This window comes from Ricinus communis, chromosome 7 (assembly GCF_019578655.1).
Source record: "Ricinus communis isolate WT05 ecotype wild-type chromosome 7, ASM1957865v1, whole genome shotgun sequence".
NCBI classification, from domain to species: domain Eukaryota; kingdom Viridiplantae; phylum Streptophyta; class Magnoliopsida; order Malpighiales; family Euphorbiaceae; genus Ricinus; species Ricinus communis.
This window is the reverse complement of record NC_063262.1, coordinates 13,946,280-13,962,331: the sequence shown is the minus strand read 5'-3', so window position 1 is coordinate 13,962,331 and position 16,052 is coordinate 13,946,280. Positions and strand designations below refer to the sequence as shown.

Here is a 16,052-nt window from a genome sequence, read left to right as displayed (position 1 = left end):
GTTGTTTCAGTAAGCTTTTGTGATACTGAATGGACCTCTAATCCAAATGACAAGAGATCAACTTCGGGTCATTGTATCTTTCTTGGATCCAACCTTGTTTCTTCATCTTCAAAGAAATAAAGCACCATCTCTCAGTCTAGCATTGAAGCTGAGTATAGGAGTCTTGCCAATGTTGTAGCTAAAGTTACTTGGTTCAACTCTTATATAAGCTCCAAGTTCCTATAGTTTTTCCCCCTATAATCTAGTGTGATAACCTTAGCACAGTATTGCTCACTGCAATCCAATTCTTCATGCTCATTCCAAACATATAGAAATTGATTTATACTTTGTTCGAGACAAAGTCATAGGTAAAGAAGTTGACGTCAGACATGTTCTAGCCTCTGCTCTTTACCAACGCAATTTCGAGTTATATGTTTCATGATGTTAAAATCAAACTTAAGAGTAGAAGATTCTTCAACACTAAGTTTGAAGGGGGATGTTAGGCATGTAAAGTGTATTAATTATATTCAGCATGAGCAGAGGATACGTGTCTATTATAGAGAGGTTGGCAGCTAGTATATATGCATGTAAAGCATGTGATGCCATGTAGCAGTTATTACAGAATTCATTTTTCAGCTCACACTTCTCTCTCACTCTATCGTTTATTCCCTCTTTCAATCTGTTAGGGTTTCCAGCTTAACTACATCAGGGTTGAGCACAATAACCTGATATTTTATTTGAAAAATATATTTACAAAAATATTTTACAGGAAATAAAAGAATTTAATATTAAATTAAAAAAATTAAAATTAAAAGCACCTTTACATACTCGACAGCAATCCCAAATGGCCCTTGTACGAAGTAGAAAGCTCATACTGCATATGAATGCTTACTGCAGCACTTTGATATCATTAGAGATGGAAAATATGTGGAATTCAAAAAAGAATTATTTTAATATATAGGCAAAATGTGATTACAAAATTCTCATTGACAACATTTCATCATTTAATACTCGACTTGTAATTGAGTACACATGGTTGCCTTGCTGGCTATTTCCGTATATTAACAATACATAACAGCAGCATAGCCTTCGCTTGCATGAATTGCAGAATAAATGTTTCTTGCTCTTTCTCTTTCTCTATCTTTATTCTCAGCTTCTCGTTTCTACTTTAGCAGGGATGAAATGCTGCATCTTTGAAGCTGCTTGATGATGGAACTGATAATTTCAGCTGCACACTGCTTCCACAGCAAGTTTCTTCATCTTGCCAGGGCACAAACCCTTGCTGAAGTTCTCTTCTGTTACTTCTACGACACACTTATTTTTGTTCAGGCACACCTGATAATTTTTTCATTGCTTTTCAGGACAATCTAACCACACTGAATAACATATTCGGAAAGTCGAAGAAAATTCTCAAGAGAACTCTTCAAGGAAAGTAAAAGCAAAAAAAAAAAAAAAAAACCCATGGGATGCGCTCAAACAAATGCAGAATTTTAAGTGGAGTAAATGAACGCACAACCAATTGTCAAGGTAGGTATACAATATCATTGTTAAATTGGAATTTACCTTTTCAACCACAGATATGGATTTAGGATCATGGCATTCTCCCTCACTGTAGGATCCACATGCTCCAGCAGGAGATCCAAAACTAGCAAATTTTATAGCCGATATAATACTACTTTTGGGACACTTGAGATGGACAGAAGCCTTGTAATTGGAACTTCCACTTCCAGCATTCTCCAGTGATTCAAGGTTAGCCATTGGATAATCCTCAGCAACAAGAGCGCACACACCAGAGATTTTCCGTCTCGAGAATGTTATTTTGGTGGGATCTCCACCTTTCTCCTCAAAGATCACCAGAATGTTTCCAGACGGTTTGAACCAAGACCGTGGAACATGATACCTGGTCCACACAAGAATCTGTCACATAGTTTGGAATCATTTGCTAGACTCTTCTAGAAAGAAAATATAAACAGAATTGGATCGACAATAAATTTCCATCCAAGAATGGAAAGAAATTTTACAGTTCAAAAGAATCCAATAAGAAACAACTGCCCTATATTAGAAGTGCGATCACTTAATAACGCTTGAATAAAAAATTTCTAAATAAGTGGAGTGCATGACCTTTTTTTTTTACCAAAAGTAACTCCTTTGGTATTACAGTTAGTGTAGCGTGTGGTAATTCAAGAATTACTTCAATATGCACAAGAACCTTTCATGCTGAATAAGATGGGCTAATATAGAGATCAGTGAAAACCAATAGAATCTGAGCACAAACTTCAGCAACTTCTGGTAGCTAGAATAAAAATATTCAATATTTCACGGACATGTGGATAGCAAATAAAATATCTTCCTCACTTGTATTTGATTATCACTTTCACTATTAATTGTTGAAGTTGATCATGATAGCTCCACTCATATTCAACTTCATTGCAATTGATAAGAAAAGACAATAAATGGAAACCATTATTCTACTTCTCCACTAGAATAAGTATTTTCAGTTTACCATCTCTGAGTTGATTCTCCACATCCAGTTAAGCATTTGTCTGGCATGAATTTGCCTCTGTAATCGCATTCTTGAACACACTTATCATGTATAGAACTTTTTCTGGGCCAGTATCTTCCAATTTCTTCTCCGTTCAACCAAGCTAGACCTTTCCCCATATGAAGCATATCAAGCCCAATGGGTTCATCACCTGCTGGTGGGTCCACAACAACCTGAGAAACTCCAGGTATTTAGAAAATAAAAGATGCAATTGCATAGGCCATTCGAAAAACGAGAAAATTTGGATATATTAGCATCTGAAAAAAGGTGATTTTTACCAAAATACCTTATACCATGTCAGTGGCTGATCCTTCGGTGGTTTTGAGGTTGCAACCCAATTTACAGTTTCCACTGCAATACCGTTATACATACCAAGCTTTTCTCCTTGCAATCCAATCTGGGAAACACAAGACCGGAGAAAGAACATTTTCTAAGATTTAAATATTACATACCTTAAAGGTCTTGTAGCCTGCAGCTTGAGTTTCAGTAAATTGCAGTTTCCTTTTTAAATATAATGGAGCCTTATTGGTGTTATGAATATGCGTGTATATAATATTGTTAAATATATATTGTATGAATGTGTGATCCATTAATACTAGGACAATACATTCCTTCTCTGTGGGACGCCTCTATTGAATTAAGACGTCATGTTGTGGTTATCAAACGTCTTAAATTTTGCAGTATTAGTTATTTGGTTTATTATAGTTATGTCTCGAATGATAAAATTGTATGCATTAATGAATAACAACTATATTGTGATTTGATTATGTAACAAATAGTCTTATATTATTGAATAATCATACTTGTGTGTTACTTCCGAGCCTTATGAGTATTGGTCGAGGTTTATTTGTGAATGAATTACGGATGAATAAAAATGAGTTGGATAATAAGTAAATTATTAATTAATTGGGATTTGTTACCTCCTAAATCCTAAGGGTATAGTTGAGTTATGAAGAGTAATGTGAGAATTTGATTTAGAATAATATGTTTTTAGGCTTGCTATGGGAAACGGTAGCCACCTGCATCTTCCGTGTCCTAATGCCGGTTCGGCCCCGAGTTTGGGTCGTGACCTAAAGATACATTGGTTGAATACAAATCTTATTTCTTTTCTTTATTTTCTGGATAATCTTCTGTAGTAAGGGCATTGTGTTGTGACCTAATATGGAAACATATTTTCTATCAGTCCATCTCATTAGCAAATAACATCTACAACTTTCCATGAGTAACATGTAGGAGGTTTTATTTAAACTGGGAGGTGGGATGAGTTTGAACTTAGGACAAATAGCATTGATCCTCAAAATTCAAACTCTAAGCTGTTACAATTGCCTCTATTTTTGGGATAAACACCTATGAATTACTTATGATATAAATGCTACAATATCTATCTCTTTCTACCAAAAATAGGTATTTTTTAGTGTACCTAGTGTAAGACACAAAGGAATACACACAGGCAAGGCATTGCCTACCAAATCTCCTCCAAAGGAGAGATTCTAAATGTACACCAAGAATACGTGAACAAAGAATATATACAAAAAGTGAATATGAACAAATGCAATACCTTATATGTCCAATTAAATGTAGACAAGTCTATTGTCCCATTGTTGAACCCCTTCATCTTGACACTTGTTAATCCAGCTCCTACCCATTCATAAAATGAGCCGGCATTCTGAAAGCAGCGGAGAAATAGTTATCAGTTTTAATATTGTATCATTTAATGGAAAGAGATGCAAAGAAAGATCAGAAATGCATTGGATGAGAGCAATTATCAAGCAGGAGCCTTCATGATTCTAGATATATCTAGAGATGTGAACTGCTGCAAAAAAATAGCACATCTGAATTCTAGTTGGTAGCAATGTTTAAGATGTGTCTAATGGCTAACAGAATGATGGTAAGACTAGTGAAATGCAGGCAAATGCAGCAAGAACAAAAATTTTAATGAGGAAGAAGATTGCAGAGTCCTCAAAACCCGAATTCTTAACAAGAATGGCCACTTGTATAACTGAATTCTAAATTTCCAATGCTATATAGCCCTGTTTAAATGTTGCTAATCATCATTTGTCAAGATAAGTAGATATGTCCATTAACCCACAAAATGCAACAGTTGGATTTAACCACATTCTGTTCAAAAATCATGAATGCATCCAAGAAACTCAGAAAAGAAAGAAGAATTAAGCAAATGACTAGATGCTCATATACATGGACTCCAGTCTTCAGGCCTGCTTTCAACTTACCCTCAAGAATGCAAATATAAACAATTTCACAATTTATTTAAAGATATAGGAAAAAATTTTAATGTTCAAAACACCTCAAGAAAGTTTTCTATCCAACATGCAAATGAAGCATGACTTCCAAAGAATCAGAGATTGGGAAGCACACAGGTATTCCTAGCTCCAACAGTTCACATTCTCAGGAGATAAATGTACAAGTATCTATTTGAAGAATTTGTGCAGAAGGCAAAGCGACCAGGCAGAACATTGAGAAAAAAAGCATACATCTCACAGTTCGGGCTGGCATCCATTCATTTCAAAACAAGGAATAATGCAAAGAGACAAAGGAATCCTCTATGTTGACATGCTTTGATCATTGACTAATTATTTTTTATTTTTTATTTTTTTGAGTAGAAGAAGGGATAGGACCCAACTGGCCCCCTAGAGAGTAGGAATGACAAACCCTTGAGATAGAGAGGTAGCAGGGCTATAATTGTATACTTGTGTTATGTGCATGTTGGAGCTCTGCTACCTGCTTCCTTTATATATACTACTTGTTCTTATTATCCAGTGTGTTATAGTCCAGGCACCTCCCTTCCCTTCCCTTCCAATTGCTACCTCCTCCTGCTACTGCTTTATTTATAGACTTAGAGCATTTTTAATAAACATGCAAGACTATTTAACAATTGACAAAACTCATGAAGCCCCCCAACAAAAGAAAAGCTTGGCATTAAAGTAGGTAAGCAATTGAAGAATACTGCTCACTTGTAAACCAACAGTCATGCTCAGGAGCGCAATATCATTCTTCCCTGCCACAAGAGATACAGGCTTCTTAAACTTGAAGGGCGAGTGTGTGCCATTTCCAGATGCAGTGCCTGATTATTTGCAGGTATACCTAAATATTGTTAGTCCCATTAACTTGTTATGCATAATTCACGTAAATCAAACATGAAATCATTGTATCATGAATGGCATGCGAATTAATGGTATCTAGAAACTTAAGTAGCAGTAATAAAGCATAAAAAATCCTTGTAACTATCCTCGCCCTAGTAATTAAAATTTATGTTTTCCTCTGAGTTTTCCACCCTTTGAATTAAAGGGCCAGGCCTGCATAATGTACAAATTTCAACTTTCTCAGTTGTACATAAACAAGCATACCATTGGTGATTAAAAGTCCATCTTTTTCACACCATCTAGGTTTTCTGCTATTGCTACATTATCAAACTCAGCAGAAGCTGATTAGTCAGTTATAATTGCAATTCTTTTCCTTTTAGTTAATTCATTGCTGCATCAATGCAGGTGAGCAAATGAGAGTTATTTCTATAGTTTTGTCCAATGTCACCAATCAAAAACATATTACTTGCTGAGCAAGGAGGGGATATGTACTCTCAAAGATCAAGGGGTACTGCAGACCTTCAGAAATATGGTAGACCAATTGATAAGGTTTCAAGATCACTCTGCCAGAGGCTGCATGACCAAAAGACTTGCATCTCCCCCCAGACCAACGGAACTATAACTCTTGGTTAAATTATATATACTAACCATAGGCATAGATCATGTCTATATGATACGACTGAGGAACCTAAGGCAACTAGGTTGTACCACAATTAACTAGCAGTCATAAGAGCAGAAAGTAGTGACATATAAAATGGTGCTTTATATTTGCATCTATCTATTACTTCTACAATAACTGGATCACAATTAAAAAGAATTGCAGCCAAATTAACCATGTGAAGAAAACAAGTTAATAACCTTGAAGTTCCTGATTAACAAAAGCATGGAGAGCATGACCCTTTGACTCAATCAGCAGAACTGGTCGACCTCCCTTTTTCAAGAACTCTTCATTTTCACCAACAAAAATACTGCCAATGAAGTGTATTGTGTTAGTTTCAAAATTGGTAAGTTCTTGCAAAGACACCTCTCATATAGGCATTATCATTTTTAGCACAGATCAATTACATTCACACTCACACAGAAAACTTAAGGTGACTTGTGAAGGATCAAAAGCCTAAAGCCTATTCGTCGAGCCTATATTGTAGAAATGAAAGACAGCTACAAGTAAACCTGTTCTCTCAGCCCTATTCACTCAAAATTCATATTTGAATAATCAAGACATATATCCACAAGTAAGCTATAATTATTTATGCTGTTTGGTTTCTATCAAGCAGGACTAACCTTGTTGTATACCAGAGGTAATCAGTAGTATCCTTAGTGGTATTAATGTGATCCACAAAGCCATTTTTAACCAAGTCAGAAGTCCCCCAAATCCCAGCATTCTCCACAAAAGTTTCCCATTTAAGAGCTTTGGTGCCTTTATCTGATGAGCGCAAGTCGTCAGGTACCATTTCAACTATAGATGTCTGGGAATTTACCTGTTGACATGCAGAAGTTCAAAGCCAAATTCAGATAAAGAACGACAGGATAAAGAACAGGTATATTCATTACTAGTGTAAGATTTATCGTATTTTCTATTCCAAAATTGCGGTCGGTTTTCTTCGGTTTGATTATGGGGTTTCTGATATTCTAATTTGATGATCTTTTTACTAACAGAACGGTATAAATTGTTAAGTCTGATGTAATAATGACTAAAACAACTACTCTGAAACTTTTGCTTGATGTTTTGTGGTTTGCTGGTGGGAAATGTTGCTGATCTTCTAATTTGATGATCTTTTTCATTTTCTTTGCATTGGATAACTATTAAGTATTCTGAAAAGATAGGGCCTTAGCTTCAGTTTTAAAATTAGCTTTGGTTTTAAAATTTCTCATCACTGTTAAACTCCTAGTTTTTCGTTTCCTTTCTGGTAATTATACATTTAACATTAAGGAAGTGGGGATAAGGAGACACTCTTTCACCATCTCATCTTTGCCAGCAATCTGAGATGTAAGCTTCTCAGATAACAAACTGCATTGACAGCCATGTCTGATTTCAATTTATTGTAGAAACGCCATGTCAGTTGCATTGTTGCTCATGCAGAAACCAGAAGCAATTAGGCATGAGAAAAGAGTCTGAACACAACAACTTAGCATTTTATAACTGAATAGATCAATCACATATTAATCTCATTTTCAGCCAAAGTTGATACTAAGCTTGTAGTCTGAAATCTAAAATCAAATCATTTTAGAAAGCATAATCAATGGCATATAATACGTTGTGTAAGAGGTCCTAGGTAGAGCTAATTGCTAGAAGCACAAATGAGCAGTGCACAAAGTATCGAGAATTGAAAAAACTTTAACATCCAGTTTAGACAGAGTATGAGACCCATAAAACTCAACAGAAAGTTAAATTCAGAGCTGCAGATCCTCTCAAGTAGGCTGTACCTGGTTCAAGTCATTTTTGTGTCAAAATCTAGTGTTTACATACATTTTTAGGCTATTCTTTGTTAAGTCCAAAATCTCTGCCCATTTAGGGCCCTAGCCGAATTTTAGTCCGGTTTCCCCAGTATCGTTTTGAATTTGATTTTAATTCTTTTGGGTCAGTTGAAGACTGTGCTTAGGGTTGGGCAGATGCCTATGTACAATTGAGACTATGGACTTTATTGTGCAACAAGAGAATTTCTGAGTTTCATTCATATTCTCGGATTACACTACATTAAGGTTTGCTTGCATTTAACCTCTATATTTCTAACCCATTGTGTTAATAAGGCAACACTGATATTGTTTCAAATAGAAATAAATGTCAAAATTATTTCCTGGCAATGGAGCTACTGCAAGAATGTTTAGCAGAATACTGGCATTTGGTAATATGAAGAGTTACCTTCGCAGTGTTGAAAACCACATTCTTGCAATCAGGAAGAATGCTAACTGACCAAGCAGGCAGGTGGTATGACATGTTTCGAAATACAACAGTCTTGTCATTCTTTTCATCCATGTTAGCAAGAAAGGCAGCACATGCTCCGGACTCTTCAGCATAGACATCAGCCTGCAGTAAGTGATCACCAACAAATGATAATGAGTTGCATGCTTAGGTTTGGACTCAGGCATGTTCAAACATAACAGAGCTTGGAACAGAAGAACCACCAGAGTTGAAAACTGCAGGAAGCTTGTCATCTTGTTAAGCGATCAAATAATATAATAGGAAATTGATAGATATAGGCATGTAGCAAACTGAAAACAGTTCCTCAAATTAATGCAACTTACTATCCAAAATGTGAAGCCAAATGACATACTATTCTCAGCCAAATTAATGCAACTTACTATCCAAAATTAATAGGAATGTAAGGAGAGACGCCAAAAATAGAAAGATGGTTTCACTGCACAACCAAGTCTTGGTAAATATACCCAATTTCCTCTGCTGTATGGGTTGATCAAGTATTAACAAATAAAATCTAAATTTCAAATCTTGAAAATGTTGACAAGGAAATTTGCTAGATACCTCAATGATAGACTATTTGCGCTCTCTATCTCTCTCCAAACTTTTTTTTCCCTTGGGGCTAAAAAGTTTTTTATTTTATCATCACCACATACATCTTTTGGGTTTTTTAACATGCAAATTAGCTAAAACCATTCTGAGTTAGTGACAAGCATTTTTAAGTTAATTTGCATTATTATTCAAGAAGCTAATTTATTTGGCTGCCTTTGACATTAGAGCAGCATTACTCTCTCCATGTCCTCAAAATAACCAATAGTTACAAGACTATGAAATTTCGTAATCAAGTTTTATGGCCAATAGATTCCTCGATACAATTTTCTTTGACTACATCACAACTACTTCTAATGTGGTAGAAAAGTTTGTACAATGAAGAACAAAAGGGGAAAAAAGATAATCCATTATTGCATTTATACAAGTTAGTAACTCAATAAGAGAAAAAGTCACCTCTTGGGAAGGACCTAGTGACAAATTAACTGGAACACTGTTTAATAATGTAAGCTCGCATAACTTTATTGCCTTGTGGAGTTCCTTAAGGTGTGCCCATTTTGGAAGCCTAGCTAACCCTGTCAACCACATGAGATCACATCAGATTTATTAAGCACCACCCATTCATTAAAATAAGTACTCAGTATTTCCATATTACTGATTTGCAACATGACAGGAAGGGAAAGATTTTAGCACTCTCTATATTCATCCATTAAGCATTATAATAAGTTTATATTATGCATCATGCATTAATTATAAAAAGAGATCGCTTTCCATGATAAAAACTTAGAAGGAGAGAATACAATAAGTTATTATTAATTCTTTTTAGTTTTAATTTTACTTTTTTTATATTTTATCAATCAACATTCTTCATATTGATTAATTGATTGGAATATTTAGTTGAAGAAGTCCTTTTAGAGCCCTTACTTTATCTAAATATCTAAATATGGTATCTAAAGTATTTACCATATTCATCAATCGGTGCCTCATAGTCATAACTTGTCGTAATGAACGGTCCACCTGAAGTGCGACCAAAGTTTGTTCCACCATGATACTAGCAGAAAAGGCAGTAATGAAAGTATAACAAAAATAACATAAGACTTTAAGTGATTAATAAATCTTGTTTACAAACATGAAAGTATAACCCACAAATAAGTTTAGAACATTAAATGATTATCTGAATTACCATATAATAATTTTGTACACTGCCACCTTTTTGAAAGAAACGAGCAACAGAAAAGGCAATATCTTCAGCTGGCCTGTGAGGATTAGGGGCCCCAAATGTTTGAAACCTGGAAAAGAAAAAGCATTGATCATACTGAGTAAAAAAAAATTAAACATTCTCTGAAGCTTCGATCAAGTATGCATTCACCAAACTAGTGCAAGTATAGAAGACAACACCATAACTTCAAAGCCTTTTTCCTCCCCCAGGATCTCCTAAACCAAGTACAATCTTTGATCTCATTAACTTAAGTAAACAAAAATAAGTTTAAGTCAGCAGAAGAGAAATTTGCTAAGAACCTACACATAAATACACAATATGGGCGTGCAGACACACACACACATAAGAAGCAAAGTAGCAGCAGCATATCAAGGTAAGCCTGCAGGCTTAAGATGTATTACTTCTATGAAAGCCTCCAATCAATAATTTCTATTTCAGGATGATATAAGATGTATGCAGACCTAAGAAAAGATTAAGTTATTTAGACAAAAGTTCAACCATGCGGCAGTCTTGTGTGTGAAGGAATCTCTAACCCCTGTTTAAGAAGGAAGTACTAATTAGGAGGTAAGAATTTTGGAGGTTTTAAGAATTTTCAGAACCCTTAAAATCTCAACCCACCAAATCAGTGGGTTGAGGAGATTATACTTTAAAAAACTCTGCATTACCTTCTAAAACTTCATTTACCATCTAGTTTTTTCAAAGTAAAAATAAAAACTCTACCTTATCTCCTAATATTACCTCTATTTACTTACCTTGCCTTACCTTACCCTCATTTTTGTCAAACATAATGTTATTCGGGGGGTCCCATAAGTTGATAAACTTGTAGAAGCTAATTCAGAAAGCATATAATAAACATAGATAAGAGAGCAAAAACAAAATTACCATCCAGGCCAATTCTCAGTCCAAATTTTTGGCTTGTCTGGAAAGATAGGTTTAAATTGATCGCAGTAAAAGGAATTACAAGTATTTATCTGCACCAAAGTGAAAAACAAGAAAATGTGAAAAACCAAAAACAGGCGGGTCATGCTAGAACTTAGAAATTCTTAGTTTCCAAATTTTTAGCCTAATGGACCAAATCGAAGAAATCTCTGCTTGCTAAATAATCCTGCACAATCAAATGCCACCACTTGCGTTGACATGAATCTATTGATACTTTCTTTTCAAAACTGAATCTAGAGTATGCCTAATCTCATGCACTCTTATCCATTGAAAATTTGATAAACTCTCACCACAGAGTTAGGAGCATCAAACTGCTGGCACATTATCCAAGGTACACCAATATTCTGAGAAACAGCCATTTGAGCAGCCCACATGGCATATCGCTTTCCGCCTTCTCCATAAGCACTTTCATAAAATCCATATTCATTTTCAACCTACAATCATAAGAAAATTATGCATTTGATCTCAATTTTTTTGTAGCATTTAGAACAAATTATAAACTATCTATTGGTCCACCACAAGAATATCTAAAAAGCAGTAACCTGTTTATTCAAAAGTACAAGTACTATAGAAAGACATAGGGTAGGAACATGCATCTCACTTCCTGTCATATATTTATGACTGTTATCTTACAGAGTTTTAAACTTGAAAATTCCATATTTATTTCAAGTTCACTACATATCTCCGCCTAAACAATGATGGACTATAATTTTATTATTATCCAGGAGATCTACAGAATGAAGCTTTCCATTTGTAGTCATTGCAATGCAAGAACAGCTGAAGTCAAGAGATCATAATTGGAAGAAGAAGAAAAGATTGCAAGCCAATTAATAGGTAAATCTTCACGAATAGTCCAGATACACATGGCACATAACTGAAGTATAATTTGAAAATTCAGGCCTTCTTTAGTTAAAGAGATATTTTCCAGTTTTCTTTTCTAATTCTAGCTTTAGATGTTCATTGGGAAACTATTAGAAAGAATAAAGAAAGGAACAACTAGGAGACATTTTTATCAGTAATCAGTGTAAATTGAGGAAATACAGAACTTGTTCTCAATTTTCTGAGAATTTGGGACACGAATACATTTTAAGCAAAATTTCATATCTCTTTTCATGTGGAAAGTTTTTCACATAATTGTTTCAGTTTTCACAAGTAAATAGGCATGAGATGGTTGAAGCCCAATTCTATTAAGATCCTACAATGAAAGTGCTACTCTCTTTAGGTGGACAAGTTTGTGATTATTTCTAGGAATGCAATAATATAATAACCAGGCATTGACCCGCATATTGTAGGGGCTGTAACAAAAATGTTTAGTAGATATAATCAAACTACAAAAAATTTATTGTAAGAAAAAAAGAATACCTTGTACTATGTGAAAAAATAAAAGCCAAACTTTCAATCAAAAAATCTAACACATTAATACCACTCATTTGTGGGCGAAGAATGCAAAACAAGGATGACTTGCAGGTTCTATTTAAATTTTGTGTGGGTGAATAATAGAAAATGAGAATTGGAAGATGAGCATCTATAGGCAAGCAAAAAAAGGGAGCAGAGAGTTTAAAGAAACAAAACAGGAAGAGGCTTAAAGCAACATAAATCACAATTAATGAGAGAGGAGAAAGGTTAAAAATCTGAAATACTTAATGGCTGAAGATACGAAGGGTCACTTAAAGAAAAGATTAAATGTTATCAATCTATGTCAGCACTCTAGCATTAAGAAGCACCACTTGACCATCTCCTATCAACTTCTTTTGTAGAGTCCAGCTTTATATTACTTATATAGGCATAGATTAGTTGATTTGGCTCCATTATGGAAATTTTAAAAAATTCAAGTCTCAAGAGCCAAGACCATATCCATACAGCAAAACGAAAGTGCTGAAATCAAAGTAGAGAAAATAGAATGACATAAAGTTGCTACTGGAACTCAGTTTAATTAGAAAGTATTAGACAAAGGGAACAATAGTTATAACTTGCCTGAGCTAAGATGATGGGACCTCCCTGCGATGCAAAAAGCTTCTCTTTCTTCATTAGGTTCACTATGTAAGTCATGAATTTTTGCATGTGATACTGAAGCAAAGGCCAACAGGTAACAAAATCAGCAAATGCAACCACATTCCGTTCCATATATAAAACACAAATCCTGATATAGGAAATTTGGAGATATTATTGAAAAGAAAGAAACCTAAAGATCCCACTTTCAAACCTTGAAGTTATAATTATCAGTTCGAAAGACTGTTCCAGGAACATAATGCAACCAAACAGGTACTCCTCTTCATTCACAAAGTTACATATTAAGATGGTCAGATGAAATTTTAACATATTAACTGTACATAGATAAATATTAAAATGGGTGAATGTGATACCCAAAATTCCACTCTGCTGCAACAAAGGGGCCAATGCGAAGAATTAAATACATCCCAGCCTGCTGGACAATCTTCACAAACTTGACCAGATCGTATCGCTTCTCAAAATAATACTATCATTTTCCAAAAGAGATTTGCGGCAAATAGTCAGTGGAGAGATTAAATAAAATAAAATGAAACAGTGTGGAGCAATTTTTTAATAACATTACACTCACATTGGAAGGAGAAGGCTCATGACCATTCCAAAATACATATGTTTCTATCACATCCACCCCTCCTTCCTTCGCCGTCTGGACCAGCTCCGGCCACATCTACAAGACACCACATTTCACTTAATAGATAAGACCTAAATATTGGTACTAGAAACACACAAAATCAACTTATCCAATAAGAATGTGAAAATTAATAGGAATACGAACCCAATTGAGCTTTTTATCAATACATTTTCAAGCAAAGTAAAGCTCAAAGTAAAACATAAGACAGAGCACTACTGACCCCAGGGACGCTACGGGGATAATGAATAGCAGCAGAAATGAGAAGCTTCCGTTGGCCATCAATGATTAGAGAGCGAGAATCATAAGTTATATTCCCTCCACAACACAATGTAAAGGACAAGAAGAAGAAGAAGAAGAAGGATAATGATGAAAGTTGTAGAAGGATAGTGGACATGTTTACTTGGAGATAATTAAGCGAAAGATCTATGCTCTTAGTATCTATCCTAGCTCTTAGTATCTATCCTAGTACCAGTAGATGCAGAGACACTAATAGCTCCATGTGAAGTGTATTTTAGTGCAGTGTTATTTATATAATGTAGTTTACCACCGAAGACAAAGGCCTGGGGACCCGGGTTCAATCAATACTGTGGGGTGTCATTTGAGTTATTTGTTTGGAGGAAAACTAGCTAGCTACACTCACTTTCTTACTGCTCCGTCACATTAGTTCTTTTGATGGAAAATTCTTCACTGCTATTGGTATATATACCTGCCCGTACACTAGCTCCATCAATGAATGACTCATTTTTTCAGTATTAATTGTCTATTTGGGTGGTCAATTATCCCTCCTACAAAATCACTCAGGTCATGCTTTAGTTGGATTTCTTTCTTCAAGACTGAGGTTAGTGTTGCAATAACCGGTTTGTAGTTATTTGAAGCTAGTTATAGCCCTATGAATATTTTATAATACATTAGTCATCCATTCTTTCCCTTCTTTTAATTATATTAAAAAAAAGTTTATTCAATCATTTAATTGTAAATTATATATATCCACTTCTCTATTCGTTATGATATTGTTGGTCAGTATTTTGACTCTTTCATGTGCGTTTGATTGTTAAAGGTGCCAGAAGCTAATTACATCAAATAATTATAGCTGATGCAATAAATATAAAATGCGGGATCGTTTGACTACTAATCTAGATGATTGTGCGGGTAATAAAATGATCTAAACTATTTTGAGTTCTTAACTAAGTTAATGCAATTTTATCAAATCATTGTACGGAGCTAATTAATAAGCTAAAGATAAATTAATAAAGAGCTAAAGATATAAATATGAGCTAAGAACATGTATTTAATGAACTCAGAATGTAAAAATGAGTTTAAGGAATAAAACTAAGATTTAAATTACTGTAAGTTAAAAGTGATGATATAATTATGCGAGCTAAGGAATTTAATTGCAATAAATAAACGCTCAAGTAGTAATTGAATAACTTTGGATTTTAATTGCATAAAATAAATGAATTATAAAATATAAATGATCACTGAAGAATAATTGAAAGTTTGATCATATTGTAGACTATAACTAAGAATTATTTTTCCAGACTAAAGATTGTTAATCTAATCTAAGGATAAATTTTCTACTCTAAGGATAGTTTGACTATGTAAAGATAAAGTTTACCGACTCTAGGTCTATTTTGATTTGATATTTGATTGGTTGAGATTTTCTCATTAAGGAGTGTTTGCCTATTTATTGATTTTTATGGTTTGTAGAATCTTTTTGGAGTATTCTTCATCATTGGCTTTATCCTCAATTAACTCCGCATCTTGAGAGTACATACTGTTGTTTTTCACATTTTGTACATGTTGATAAGGACGTAACTTCCTTCTTCTTTTCACTCTTCTCAACTTTTTGTCAACATTTCACTATGCTTCCTTCTTCTGCTAACTACCTTCTTCACATAACATAACCATATTTTTTCTTTCTAGATATGTTTTACTTCCATACCACTTCCTACTACTGACACTTATATTCCTTCTTTCCCACTTTATAAAAATGTGCTTCAAGCTTCTAAAAGACTTGGTAACTATTTTTCCACCTTGCTGCTTACTTATTTTTCATATATCAATAATCCTTATAAATTATTAAACCAACTCTTAGCCAGTGGGCCGAAGATTTATCAATGGATCAAGAATCCGAATATGAGCCAAAATCTATAAGCTTTAGAATTTGGATA

The 16,052-nt window shown here is 34.4% G+C and overlaps 1 protein-coding gene across 1 annotated transcript; it reads right to left on the bottom strand.

Annotated features, from left to right (window-relative positions):
• Window positions 1–903: 903 nt before the first annotated feature.
• LOC8282875 (beta-galactosidase 10) lies at window positions 904–14,519 on the bottom strand. Its single transcript, XM_048377006.1, has 19 exons — window positions 14,102–14,519; window positions 13,822–13,917; window positions 13,607–13,719; window positions 13,447–13,513; window positions 13,218–13,310; window positions 11,534–11,677; window positions 11,187–11,275; window positions 10,269–10,374; window positions 10,049–10,136; window positions 9,542–9,660; window positions 8,483–8,647; window positions 6,904–7,100; window positions 6,481–6,590; window positions 5,494–5,603; window positions 4,080–4,187; window positions 2,808–2,918; window positions 2,483–2,694; window positions 1,543–1,879; window positions 904–1,314 (listed from the first exon to the last, which is right to left on the bottom strand). Exons 1-19 carry the CDS (start codon window positions 14,273–14,275, stop codon window positions 1,204–1,206), a joined length of 2,550 nt encoding a protein of 849 aa, XP_048232963.1. The 5' UTR covers window positions 14,276–14,519; the 3' UTR covers window positions 904–1,203.
• Between the last annotated feature and the right edge of the window lie 1,533 nt (window positions 14,520–16,052).